A 12,471-nucleotide genomic window follows, 5' to 3' on the forward strand; every position below is an offset into this window, starting at 1 on the left:
ATAGGTTGATCGAATGTCTGCCTGATTCATCTTGTCACGGGGTTGGTGGGTATCTTTTGATTTGTGCTCGGGTGTGGTGTGGCCATCGTAGTAGAGGGCCAAGATGTGTCCAGGTATGCAAACGTGTCGGTTAATGGATACATATAACTTGACGCGAGCAGTGGTAGTTCGTGCGCTGCGGTTGTTCGATTTGCAGGTTTCCGCTGTTTTGGTTTTTGACTGTTACGCTGCTAGAGGTAAAGATGAGGGAACTCTGTATGCGCTCTCTTTGTTGGTTACATATATGTAACTGCCATTGCTCGCATTGGGCGATGGAAATCTCTTGATGGCATAAATAGAATTTGACAGCTACAGATAATACGCAACCTCTTGGCTCCGTAAAGAGTGCCGTCTAACTCTCCCAGCAAGTTCGTCCATCTGATATAATCAACCTAGATATAATCAACCTAGTACTTTTAGTCCTAATGAGACATCAAGCCGTTGTTGCTTTTCAGCATCTGTAGCCGCGACCTCTCAAGGCCACTATAAGATTGTATATAACATTCCCTCTCTGGACAGGGAATTATGATCCTATCAACTAGGCAAATACCGAGGTTAAGAGTTCCGTACTCAGAAAAAACAATAGAAGCACAAAACAAATGACTCTTAAGACTGTAAGAGAATGAATCATGTGACTCCTATGCAAAATATAAATCCAATAGATACAAGACCCAATAAAGTACGCAGATGACAATACTTATCACTCCCTCTCCATGTAAACGAGCTGAAAATTATGCTCATCTACGGATAGATGCCGGGCGTATCGAGGTATCTTAATTGCACGAACCGATCCGGGTCACCGTGGCGGATCCACCGAATAAACAGGCGGCGCCTCCTCGACAACTGTAACGCCATTTTCATCTCTCAGTACATACCGTGGCGCGGCCCCGGCGGTACCCCTTTCCTGATGAGCCTGTACCCGCTCCAAATGGACACCTGCGTTTGCGGCCCGGCTGGAATCACCCCACCGCTGCTGCTGCTGCTGACTCTGCGACTGCGTCTGTGATTCGGGGTCTCTGACGACCCTGCCGCATCTAGTAACGCAAGCGAATATACCAGCCATAAGGCCAATCCCTGTCAGAAGCGGAATGAGAACGATCAGCGGCGTAAGGTTGGGTTTCTTCTTGCGGCTGGACTGGGAGGCGTAGAGTGTTGAGTAGGCGTGGTATGGGGTGGGTGTAGTAAGGGGAGTGAGTGTTGATGGGGTTGGAGTTGGGAGTGTGCTCCAGGTTGTGGTGGTGATGGTGGTAGTGGGTTTTGTATAGAGTTCTTGGGCGGATAGACCTGGTCGACGAGTTAGTGACCAGAACGTGACGTGATATCAAGGACAAACATACACGCTGCCAGAAACAAGAACACAAAAATCTTAAGTGAAATCATCTTTACTGCACAGAATGATGGCTTGCATTCTGGGTCGTGGAGGCATGGATGTCGTCGTCGCTGACTTTCGAAATGGCAACTACATTTGAACCAGGGGTAAGGGTCTATTTATGTCTGCGCTGAAGCACAGTTCCTGGCAGCTTCAATTGATATACAGCCCTCGTGACGTGAGGCTGTGTCCTTGTCGGGCAAAGGTCGATATAGTGCAGGGCGTTTGTTTACTGCGCGGTCATTGGAGGCTGGAGACTGTACGAGGAACCAGCCCTGTTGCAACCAAGCCGGAGTCTTGGCCTTTTCTTGGCGCCGGGTATACGGCACATGGTAACAATGCCATTGTCTAAAGAAAGGTTGGTTGTCGATTTGCAGTAAACGGCTACAATAGCTGCCAATCCAAGGCTTTACCGCTCGGGATGGACGGCCGAAGTCGGGAGTGTGTTGCGGGCGAGTCAGGAGCCACTCCGCTTTACGGTCGCACGACTCGGTTGCCAAACATGACCACATTCCGGTCGCGTTTACAGGGACATCCTACAACTACAGGGTACCAGCACACAAAGACCTGAAGAGTGTTTCTCGAGTATTTCTCATTATGCTATCCTAAATCGATCGACCCCTCAGTCCTTCCGAGAACGCGACAGCTAATACGATACGTAAGAGAGGATCATGCACCGGAAGGAACCCTATACAGCGTAGAATAGTAAGCCTCTGTCACAATGAAGGAGAATGCGACAATAATGAAGAAGAATGAATAGCTCAGAGACCCGTCTTGAAAAGTTCCTTCGGCTTGGGCAGTTTTTTCCGCACACAATGCTCGGTCCTATCATACAGCATCATATGCTTTGGGGGGGGTGTTGGGTAGGTAGTGCATAGGGCCCTAGAGGTACTTACTGTTAGGTCAAATGAATGAAAGGTTGGCTGAACTATCGACAGTGTGTTGGGAGATTAGGAAAAAGAAGAATGCAGGTGGCAGGGACAGCTGTTTATAAACCGCCGAGGGGTGGGTCAGGGCTACCACCAGCCCTAATGTATGATGTCATTGACTCCCTTTGCAAGGAACGATCTTCCGGATTGTCAGGCAACCTTGAGATCTTTTAAAGTTACTCTTTTTCGTTACTCAGGTCCTTCTCATATGCATACAACACCCATCTTGCCCTGTTCCAAAGACCATCCCATCACACTTCCAATTATTGCCTTCCAATCCAACGTCAGTTACCCCAGGGTGGCGGCTGTGGCGCGCTAGAATTGCGGATTCTCGGGGTAGCTGTGGGGTCACGTGTCCGGCCAGCGCAGCCGAGGTCGGTGCTGTTGGTGCCTGAGGTGTAGACCAGGGCTTCAGTTGTGACATGGTTGACTGACAAGGAGTACTTTTCCAAGCACTCTACTGTCTTACATATGCTTGGAAGTAGGAGACACTAATCTTTAATCCTGTTGGATAGGATAAGCGTAGTTTGAAGACCTTGACCGTCATCATATATATTCTGCGAATACACTCCAACTTCTCCGAGAGGAACATACACGAGGTGCTTCGTTACATTGTAGGACTGATGCATGAGCATATCATCGGATAGACATGTTCTCCATATCAAGTATCAGTTTGGAAGATAGCAGGATACCGTGCACCAGCCGGCGTAAAACCCTTCAGAATCTCCTCAATCTGATCCAACTCCTCATCGGAAACGTCAACAAGCGTAGCATTCTCCCTTACCCTCTCAGGCGTCGACGACCCCGGAATAGGAATAATAGTAGTGCCTATCCGGCGTGATAACGCAATCGTCCAATTGATCGCCAGCTGTGCAGGAGTGCAGCCCTTACAAGCAGCAATCTCCTCAACTTTACTCACGAGCGGCAGGTTCTTCTCAAAGTTCTCTTCCTGGAAACGCGGGAAATTCATTTGCCGTAGCAGTGAATCGACAGGAAGATCAGAGTGTTTCTTCAACTGTCCTGTTAACATCCCTCGGCCGATGGGCGAGTACGCGATTATAGGAATGTCGTATTGCGCGCAGGCTGCTGCGACGCCGTTGGTTAGAATACTGGGTGTGAAGCTAAATGGTGTTAGCTTGGAGGATATAAGTTCAGTGTAAAAGAAAGGAGAATGTACATCGAAAGCTCGACCTCAACGCCAACAACCCTCGTATACTTAACCGCCTCATGAATCGTCTCAGCCCGCACCTCAGACAGCGCTATCCCCCCAATCTTGCCCGTCTGGATATACTCCCGTTCAATAACGCCAAATGTAACGTCCAGCAGGACATTCGGGTCGCGCCGTCCAAACTCAAACATGTCGATCTTCTTGCGGCCTTTGAGCTGCGCGATACAATCGTCTATTGTGCGCCGGGTATTCGCGGGTGATGCGTCGAGCTGGTGCGTTTCTGGATTGACGCCGCCTTTTATACTCAGCGTTACTTTTTCGGCGTCTTCGGGGTACGCTGCGAAGTAGCGCTCTAGGAGGATGAGGCTGTTGTATGACGGTGGGCCGTAGAATTCCGCGCCGTTCCAGCAGGTGCCTACACCATGGATTGTCAGTCAGATCAAGTCTGATAACAGAAAGAAAGCTCCAGCAGCAAAGACAATACATGCATCCATTTGCTATCGCCGCGCGCAGAGTAGCGAATGCTTGTTCCTGGGACGGCGGAGTCGAGCGCCAGGTGAGTCCCATGAGGCCCAGACCAATAGGGCCGACTTGCTTTCCGACGAGCTCTGGCATAGTCTATCTTTTCAGGTGTTGATTATGATAAAGAACATGAGGTTACTGTACGCCTACTGTCTGCTGCTTCTGTCTCATATATGTCTTTACTTGAGTTGACTTCATACTGCTGACGCTGACCTCTGTTTAACCCCGGCCTATCGCCGGTCAGCATGTGCTGACAATGACGGGCAAGGCCTTGAAGTTGCCGATCCGGGGATAAGTTCCTTTTGTTATAGTGCTATCTCCGTTAATATAAGTCTAAGAAAGCCACTATCAACTCCATCGAGTGTTTGGTGAGGAAGGGGGAAGCTTGTATTTTAGTAGCACCGGGGGATTCTTAGTAAAGCATTACATACGGAGCAAAGAAAAAGCAAACCTGTTGATTTATACACCGGTTTAGTGATACAGGAAAGTGGCCTTCTAAAGTTATTCACGTCCTATTTAATTGTGCCAATGGACGGTGACCATTGCGAGGTTAGTATATATACACTAACCACGACTCGATATTACTGATCAAGAGCCTGATTCTGGCACTATTTCCTTGTAATCAGCCAAAGAACATACTCATGCACATGAAGAAAGAAGACATCAGCCTTTGTACTTACCATTTGATGATAGACACCTCTCCGCCCAAGTAGTTCAACATGACTACCCTTCTCCAAGACCCTGCCTTCTTCACCCAGTACAAAAATCACCTCTGCATGCTGGATGGTAGCCAGCCGATGCGCAACAGCAATCATGGTTCTCCCCTTTGCAGCGCGGTCAAAGGCATCTTGAACAAGCCTCTCACTCTCCGAATCAAGAGAGCTCGTCGCTTCGTCGAGAAGGAGAACACGCGGATTGCGTATCAGAGCGCGGGCAATTGCAATGCGTTGTTTCTGTCCACCGGAGAGGGCAATACCGCGCGACCCGATTTGAGTATTGTAGCTATCAGGAAGAGATGCAATGAAGTCGTGAATCGAGGCGTCGCGGCAAACGGCGTAGAGCTGTTCGTCTGTTATAGTGCTCGCGTCTATGCCGAGGAGGATATTATCTCGAATGGTGCCTGTTGATGTTAGCATCTGGTTCATTTGGAAATTGGAAAGGTGAGCCGAAAGAGTAGACTGACTAACCTTGGAAGAGAGTAGGCTCTTGCGCCACAAGAGATAAGCGCTTGCGATGTGCATAAATGTCGACACCTGAAATGTCTTTTCCGTCGAAGAGTATCTGGCCTCGTTCGGGCTCATAGAATCGCTCAAGCAGCGAGAGGATACTTGTCTTTCCGCTTCCTGATGCATTGACCAGAGCCGCGAACTGGCCCTTTTGAATGCTTATGTTTAGTCCGTCTAGGACGGGAGTCTCTTGCCCAGGATATCGAGACGAAGGCAGCGAATCTCAATTGAAATCCCTTCCTCTTGCGTCGGTTCGTTACCGTTCAACGGTAACTCTGCTAGGCTGGAGTCCCTAGCACTGAGAATCCGGTCTGACGCAGTAGTTGCCTGAGCAGCATTTGGCCCAAGACTCAGACTCTCGCCGAAACCCTCTGCAGCATTCATGATCGCCATCAAACAGACAAAGAACGCCATGGCACCAATCTCGCCGCGCGTGAGAAGACGGCCACCATAGTAAAAGATCAAAGCCTGGCAGCCGAGATTGGTACTTTCAGAAAACCCAAGGACGATGCTTACCCAGCGAGCCTTTTTGAATGCTGCGGTCACATGCCCCTTGCACAATCTCTCGAAGCGATTGATGATGGTATCTTCAAGAGTCAAGGAGCTCACGGTGCGAAAGGCTCCGATTGCTTCAGAGGCGAACTGAGAGCTCTCGGCGAAGACGGCGTCATTCATATTCTCAAACTGCACCTCATATCTATATCTGACATAGCTCGATAACACACAGACTGGAGCTAAGCCGCACAATGAGACAAAAGCAAGCTTCCAGCTGTACACGAGTGCCATGATGAGACCCCCGATGATGTTGAACAGAGAGATGGCAACCTGGGCAAGATCGACGCCCATCATTTCTTCAAGCTTATTCGGGTCGTCTCGAACGCGGGCGACCAAGGTACCGTGGGAATTGCCATCCTCACTGAAATACGCTGCTTGCTGGTATATGAGGGATTGGAAGTACTCTGTCTGGTATTTGGCTCGAATGAATGACGCCACGCAGCCTGAACAGAGAAAGGTGATGAAATAGGCTATACCGGCGGAGGCGGCAAAGACAGTCCACATTATTCCCATAAAGTCCATTTCATGCATGAGTTTCGGGTGATTGTCTTGCCATTTGAAGAGGTCGATTGATCGAGAGAACATCCATGCGTATAGAGGCTGCGCGGTTCCTGCAGCGGCAGAGACCACAAACCCGAGCATCATGACTCTCCAGTAGCTCCTCGACCCAAGAAATAGCAGGGGAAAGCTCCCAAACAGGCCGCGAGATCTTTTGGTTGTTATGTCTCCGCGCTCTGAGTCTTCTTCACACTTTGTAATCGTTGTCCTGATCTCTTCGTCATTCGTTTTGTTGTATTCTTCCGCATCGAACAATGTCGCAGAGTCCATAGTTGATCCGTGAAGGGAGAGAGCCTGTGCATTCACGAGGCCAGCGTAAACGCCTCCGTCTTTACTGACCAGACCTTGGTGGTCACCGGATTCTATCACCTTGCCCTTTCTAAGCACAACAATACGGTCCGCATGTTTAATCGTGGAAAGTCGATGCGCAATGACGATCGTTGTGCGGTGCTGTGCTGCTCTATCGAGTGCGGCCTGTACGATTCGCTCGCCCCGCACATCGATCGCACTAGTCGCCTCATCGAGGATGAGGATATCGGGTCTTTTAACAATCGATCGAGCGATAGCAAGACGTTGCCGTTGACCCCCGGACAACCTAGCACCACCATCACCAACAGACGTGTCGTAGCCCTGGGAGAGATTAGAAAGGAAATGAAAGGAAAGCAAAATGTTCTATCGCCGGTGGATAGAATGGCATACCAGTGGTAATTTGTCAATGAACTCGTCGGCAAAGGCCTCCTTGCAGGCTTCTTTGACAAGCTCCCTCTTCCGCTCATCGGACTCTCCCTCCCAGGCCGATCCAATCAACCCCCAAGCCACGTTGTTGTAGATAGTGTCGTTGAACAGGAAGGGCTCCTGCTGAACCAATCCTATCCTCGATCGCCACCATTTCAGATCAATGTCCTTGAGTGACTGGCCACAGGTCGTAATGGTACCGCGGAGCCAGCGATACAAATTCGCCTTTTCGAGCCCTTTAAACCTAATCCGAGAACTGCGACGCGTCAAGCAACTCACCTGCGTTGCAGGACATTATGGGACTGTCTACAGAGTACCCAGGCGCTCACCGACGCATTCCGCTCGGTCCCGGTGGAGTCCTACTCATCGCTGACATTTATATCAATCTTGCACATTGCTCTCGCTATAATCAAAGCCGCGCGACTGCTATCCGTCGAAGATCTAGCGTGGGACTTGAAAACCGCACGAACCATGTACGATCTGCCCCGTATTCTTCAACAGCTAAGCAGGTCGTTTGAAGACGCTAGCAGCCACGGGGGTCCCAGGAGTAGGATTGTTCTGCAAGCTGGACAGTAGCGAATGCCATGCCAATGCACCATTGAATGAAAGTATTGATTTGTCCACTGAGGAATACGGGATGGAATGGTGGAATGGACTGTCTGAGCTTACAAATGGGCTTTTCTCGTGAGTTGGAGGTTCTTGGTTGATTTGGGTTACATGGACATACTTTTTAAATAAGTACACAATTTCCGTCCTTCTCAAGTACGTCTGTTCTATAAGTTGGATGTTCTTGTATGCTATTAAGACCTAGAGAAACGCACTGTTCGCAGCATGGTGGGTTCGACACAAAGTTTCATTTCGAGCAACAATCAACGCAGGGCAAGCAAGACGTGTGACAAGACAATTTGTTTATATTATTGTAATGCATCAAATACCTCTAGGTTCAACTATACTATTCGCGACAGCTAAAGGAGTGACTGCTGGTTCAGCCCAGCGTTGATAATCGAAAGTCCATCAAATCAGCCCATCTCGACATCCAACTGGAATGTATCGGATGGAGCATCGCCTCATAACTTGTACCAATCCTAATCTCAACCCCAACCTCTCCACCCCCGATATCAATCCCCCAAAACTTCCATCCATCCCATCCCATCCCATCCCATCTGATAGCGCAGAACCTAAGTCAAAACCAAAACCCCACCCAACGCCTCCGTAAGAACATACCCCTGCACATCATCCGCAAAATGCGTGATCTCGTCGCCGCAGGTATTATCCGTGTAGAGATTCAGCTCGATCGCGGCGTCCGTCTCGGCTGCAAAGTCAATTACGGAGCCCGCGGGGCAGGAGACCGCTGTGCATGAGCCTGAGCCGGTGCCCGTGAATGTTTGGCCGCAGGCTGTTAGGGTCCATGCGTGTGCAAGGGGGAGGGTAGCGGTGAGGAGAGTGGTGATTGTTGTGCCTTTCATTTTGGGTCGCGTTCGTGTGTTCGGGGTTTTTGGGAGGAATCGCGACGTTCTGGACTTGGACTGTCCAGGGATTCGATTTGATGAGGTGTATTTGGTTGAGGGTCTGCTCCTGGAGTGGTGATTGAAGAGGGATACCAAGAGAGAACAAGTGGGAAAGGGAACCCTTTTATATTTGTTGTTGAAAGACCCTTTCACTCCGACCACCTCATCAACGAAATCAGAGGCCTCGTCTTACTGTACCCGTTCTTGGCCCTCGCAAGAACCAACTGACCACTAGGCAGCCAGAGAGTGCACTTTGCTTTTTGTGCGTTGCCCGGCCATTCAATTCATGTTAGCCCTGAGGTGCCGCAGCCAAGCGTGGCTTGGTCGAAATGAGAATTAGAATTGGAATACCATGAGCGAATGAATGCAGATGCAGATGCAAGTGAGCCAATTGTAAAGGCAGTGTGAATGGACCATTTTTGCGACTGCAGATCTTTGTCTTGCATGTTGGACAGCGGACAGGCGGTGCGGGATACTTACCTGGATCAGGCGGCGCTGTGGATGTGGTGGCCTTATGTTAGGCCGGGCTCGGCGGTGGTGTTAGTGCTTATTTTATGCTTGTTGGTTCTAGACATGGCCAATCAGTGCAGTTTGTGATGGGCAGGTTTGGAGATCGAGATGTCGATCTTTTGCGCAGCCTTACTCAGCCTCTCATGAATTCAATCTGATGCATAGTCATAATCAATGTCTCTACAGATATCCTTTTCGAGCATAAATAAAATCGACATCTCTAATCAAAACAAGAACGCGGCGTCATAGTAGGGCATCGCCAAGTACAAGGCCTGCTCGCCTGATCTCGGCCAAGTAAACTCTTGAGTATAGGTAGCAGATGCCGTTCTTGGGTTGCAACCGTAAGTGCCCTTGATGGCACCCTCGAGTGTCGTCAGCGAGGTATAGGGCTGTCAAGGCGTCAGGCTTACAAGGCAAAGTACGAACTCTATCATCTCCGCCGATATTCCTCCGTTAGCAGGAGGATACTCAGTTGACAGCCTTCGTCAGAGCTCGGAGAAGAAACGTCTCGAGAGATGGAACGAGGAGGCACAGACACTAAGTATTCCGGGCCCCTTCAAGGAAGGCTCGATGTCTGAAATATGAGAGAAGATGGATCAAGCGTACAGTACATTCACACCAACCCGCCAACCTTCCCCTCCAATCCTCTAGTCAGATCCCTCGCAACCATACTCGCCATATCCGACTTCCGACCTAGATACCTCAACGCACAAATACAATAGTGGCAGTTCTGGGCAAATGCCCCAGCGACCTCTGTTCCATCCTGCTCTATTTCCTTATTCCCATAACCAGGAATATCATAAACATCCACATACTCCAACGAGATATACGCTGCTTTCGCGAACGAGTGAATCAGCACCACCGTCCACGGTTCCACAAGAAATGCAACCTCATTAAGACTATCATGAAAGTGCTGCGACAGGTTACATTTCCCCTGGTCATAGGTAAGCGACGAGCGTGCCAGTCCACCAACTGCCAAAGCGTTCTCAATGCGGAGTGTCGAGATGAGGTCACTCGATATCCTCTCCCTCTGGCCAGATTCTGTACCTAGATTTGAGCGGTCGATGCTCTCAAGTACATCGGCGAGTAACAGCGCAGCAAGATGCCAGTGACCGTCGAGAATAACGTACCAAGACTGGATGCGAGAAGGGAGTTTGTCGTGGTTCATTACGCAGTCGAGCATGAAGGGTTGGTATGTTGATGTCCAGTGGTTATATACTGACAGTGCCCTTTGGATAGCAGCTTCCAAACGAGCGGGACTTGCACCGCGGTAGATGAGTGTTTGGAGTTGCGTGACGCGGCGGTAGAGGAGGACTTTGACGGGCGTTGCTTTTGACAGTGTCGATGCTGCTTGTTCGTATGTACAGGGCCATCTGTGCTGGTGTGTCTGGGTACTGGGGTACTGGAGCTCTCGGGAGTGAGAGGTGCGGAGGAAGAGGTCACCCCATACATCATTCTGGTCCCGCGAGTCATTGCGGTTGTATGGTGGAAGTTCCCAGCAGTCGAGATTGATGGGGGTTTCTGGGCCCAGGTTAAGGTCTGGATCGAGGGATGGGGACGGGGCTGAGGTTATCTGGCTGTCTTCGTCCGATACTACCAGTGGACGCTGGTACATTGCGGAGCTGAGTGTGTCGAACATGATGCCCAGCCAGAAAAGAAGGCTGAGGGTGCTGCGGTGGTCTTGGTTCGCGAGGATGGGATCGACTTGAGCAGTGACAGACTCTGATGGTGTCGGCGGTACGTCAAATATCTCTGTCAATGTAGAAGCCGTTGAACCTCGCCTAGGCATCTCCCTAACACTCGGCGGCGCCTCACGCTGTAGTCTGGCGAACTTATGTCGGAACGTGTATAGCTGGCGATTAGCAGTTTCCAAGAACACTGGCGCACCATCATTATCCAGCAACTGTCCCAGGGCTAAACTTGCATTCGGACCACCGTCCAGCGGAGCCTGAGTAAGCGAGAATATAACATTCGCAAAAATCACCCTGAACGATGGAATACCCGTGCAGTGCTGCAATGCATGCCGCGCCTCATTCCACGTATTTTTTCGAATCGACCGCTCGCCAACAGTTATATCCTGAGGGACTGACAACGCCGTTCCGCTCTGCGCATGCTGAGTCCACTGCGACGCGAACGCGACAATCGCAAGATGAAGCGCTTTCGCTGCGGTCCTGTCCTCTTCCGCACTCAATGCCCTGCCTCGAAGCGATGTAGAAACCCGATCGAGTTTACAAACGCGAACACACATTCTGTTTGACCAGCTGGGGCCCCATTCTTTAATCTGTCTTGGTGGTAGGAAATAGTTGATTTCGTCTGAGTATGGGCAGTTGTGCTCTGTTAGCCAGCAGGATAAGGCGTTTTCCATGCTGTCGTGGTATATTCGAATGAGGTTTCGTGACATTGTTGAGCGGGCGAATTGCTGTGCGGTTTTGTCGGAGGCGATGCATAAGCTCCATTGGAAGGGGCTGTCTGAGGACGTGGTATCATCTGAGGATGTGCTGGAAGGGGCAGGAAGTTGTTCTATAGTGTCGTAGGTATTCAGTTGTTGAAGAGGGTTTAAGGATAAATGGGAACTGAGAGGACTGAGGAATCTATTAAATTTCGCCGGTAAATTGCTGGTCTGCCAATTGTTTGATAAATCCAGATTCCAAGGGATATCTTGGGTAGCATCCACATTGGCAGAAGCAGACGAAGGTAAATTTGGCGGATCGGTAAACGGAAATGGGTAAGGCTGATATGAAAGCAATCCTTCGTCGAGTATTGAGTTGTATGAGCTTAAAAGAGCATGGATGTCGCCGCTATCGGGTGTCACAATCGCCGGCGCAACAGAAGGGATAGAAGGTGCGGCCGTGGCATTGTTGGGTTTCGTTCGTGATCGGGGATGCTTCGCTCCTGGTGCTGTACGTCTCGATGCGACCCAATTAAAGGTGCATTGCTTCTTCCACCGTCTGCAGTTTGAGCAAGTGTAGCCCTCTATTCTTGTTTCCTACAACCAGTCAGAACGCCTTAGTAGCCGTTGAAGAATGGAGACAAACCGGAGCATCGCATCCTCTTTTTCCCTTTCGACAAGGGTCGCAGCTATGGTTCTGCTTTCTTCGTGTGTCTCCCATATTGCCAATTGACGGAGTTAAAAGGATTAAAGATAGATCTTGTTGGAAATCAAGATAGCTACCAGGATAATCCGGGGAGTGCGGGGTTTAAGTTGACATGATTCAGCTGATTCCAGCAAGGTTTACACTACTTGTTCCTTGCGGGGTATCCAGCCAATGATTGTGCATTAAAATGGTGATTATTGCTGCATGCGGACGTGGCTGGCGGATCCCCGATCCCGGAGTCCCGCGCAGAGTAAGAT

At 50.0% G+C, this 12,471-nt stretch overlaps 4 protein-coding genes across 4 annotated transcripts; all 4 read right to left on the bottom strand.

Moving 5' to 3' along the window:
- Positions 1-735: 735 nt before the first annotated feature.
- On the bottom strand, positions 736-1,480 carry BDV14DRAFT_184062 (uncharacterized protein). The gene is made up of 2 exons (XM_073770454.1): positions 1,377-1,480; positions 736-1,323 (listed from the first exon to the last, which is right to left on the bottom strand). Exons 1-2 carry the CDS (start codon positions 1,417-1,419, stop codon positions 836-838), a joined length of 531 nt encoding a protein of 176 aa, XP_073622713.1. The 5' UTR covers positions 1,420-1,480; the 3' UTR covers positions 736-835.
- A 1,518-nt stretch (positions 1,481-2,998) lies between these two features.
- BDV14DRAFT_193497 (aldo/keto reductase family protein) lies at positions 2,999-4,120 on the bottom strand (the record flags this gene model as incomplete). Its single annotated transcript, XM_073771784.1, has 3 exons — positions 2,999-3,458; positions 3,515-3,920; positions 3,985-4,120. The coding sequence occupies 3 exons, from the start codon at positions 4,118-4,120 to the stop codon at positions 2,999-3,001; spliced, it is 1,002 nt and encodes a 333-aa protein (XP_073622714.1).
- A 488-nt stretch (positions 4,121-4,608) lies between these two features.
- On the bottom strand, positions 4,609-8,567 carry BDV14DRAFT_205350 (ABC transporter ATP-binding protein/permease; the record flags this gene model as incomplete). Its single annotated transcript, XM_073774703.1, has 6 exons — positions 4,609-4,635; positions 4,708-5,147; positions 5,215-5,427; positions 5,514-6,996; positions 7,066-7,357; positions 8,326-8,567. The coding sequence occupies 6 exons, from the start codon at positions 8,565-8,567 to the stop codon at positions 4,609-4,611; spliced, it is 2,697 nt and encodes an 898-aa protein (XP_073622715.1).
- Positions 8,568-9,732: 1,165 nt separating this feature from the next.
- BDV14DRAFT_212144 (Zn(II)2Cys6 transcription factor domain-containing protein) lies at positions 9,733-12,229 on the bottom strand (the record flags this gene model as incomplete). The annotated part of the gene is made up of 2 exons (XM_073776251.1): positions 9,733-12,105; positions 12,155-12,229. The coding sequence occupies 2 exons, from the start codon at positions 12,227-12,229 to the stop codon at positions 9,733-9,735; spliced, it is 2,448 nt and encodes an 815-aa protein (XP_073622716.1).
- Positions 12,230-12,471: the final 242 nt, after the last annotated feature.

This window comes from Aspergillus stella-maris (assembly GCF_047715825.1).
Source record: "Aspergillus stella-maris strain CBS 113639 unplaced genomic scaffold BDV14scaffold_94, whole genome shotgun sequence".
NCBI lineage: Eukaryota > Fungi > Ascomycota > Eurotiomycetes > Eurotiales > Aspergillaceae > Aspergillus > Aspergillus stella-maris.

Bases quoted from the DNA above. Each gene is read 5' to 3' on its own strand.
- BDV14DRAFT_184062 (XM_073770454.1), bottom strand. From the start codon at position 1,419: ATGATTTCACTTAAGATTTTTGTGTTCTTGTTTCTGGCAGCGT. The intron at 1,324-1,376 runs GTATGTTTGTCC...CTCGTCGACCAG, and splicing joins GTTCTTGTTTCTGGCAGCGT to GTCTATCCGCCCAAGAACTC.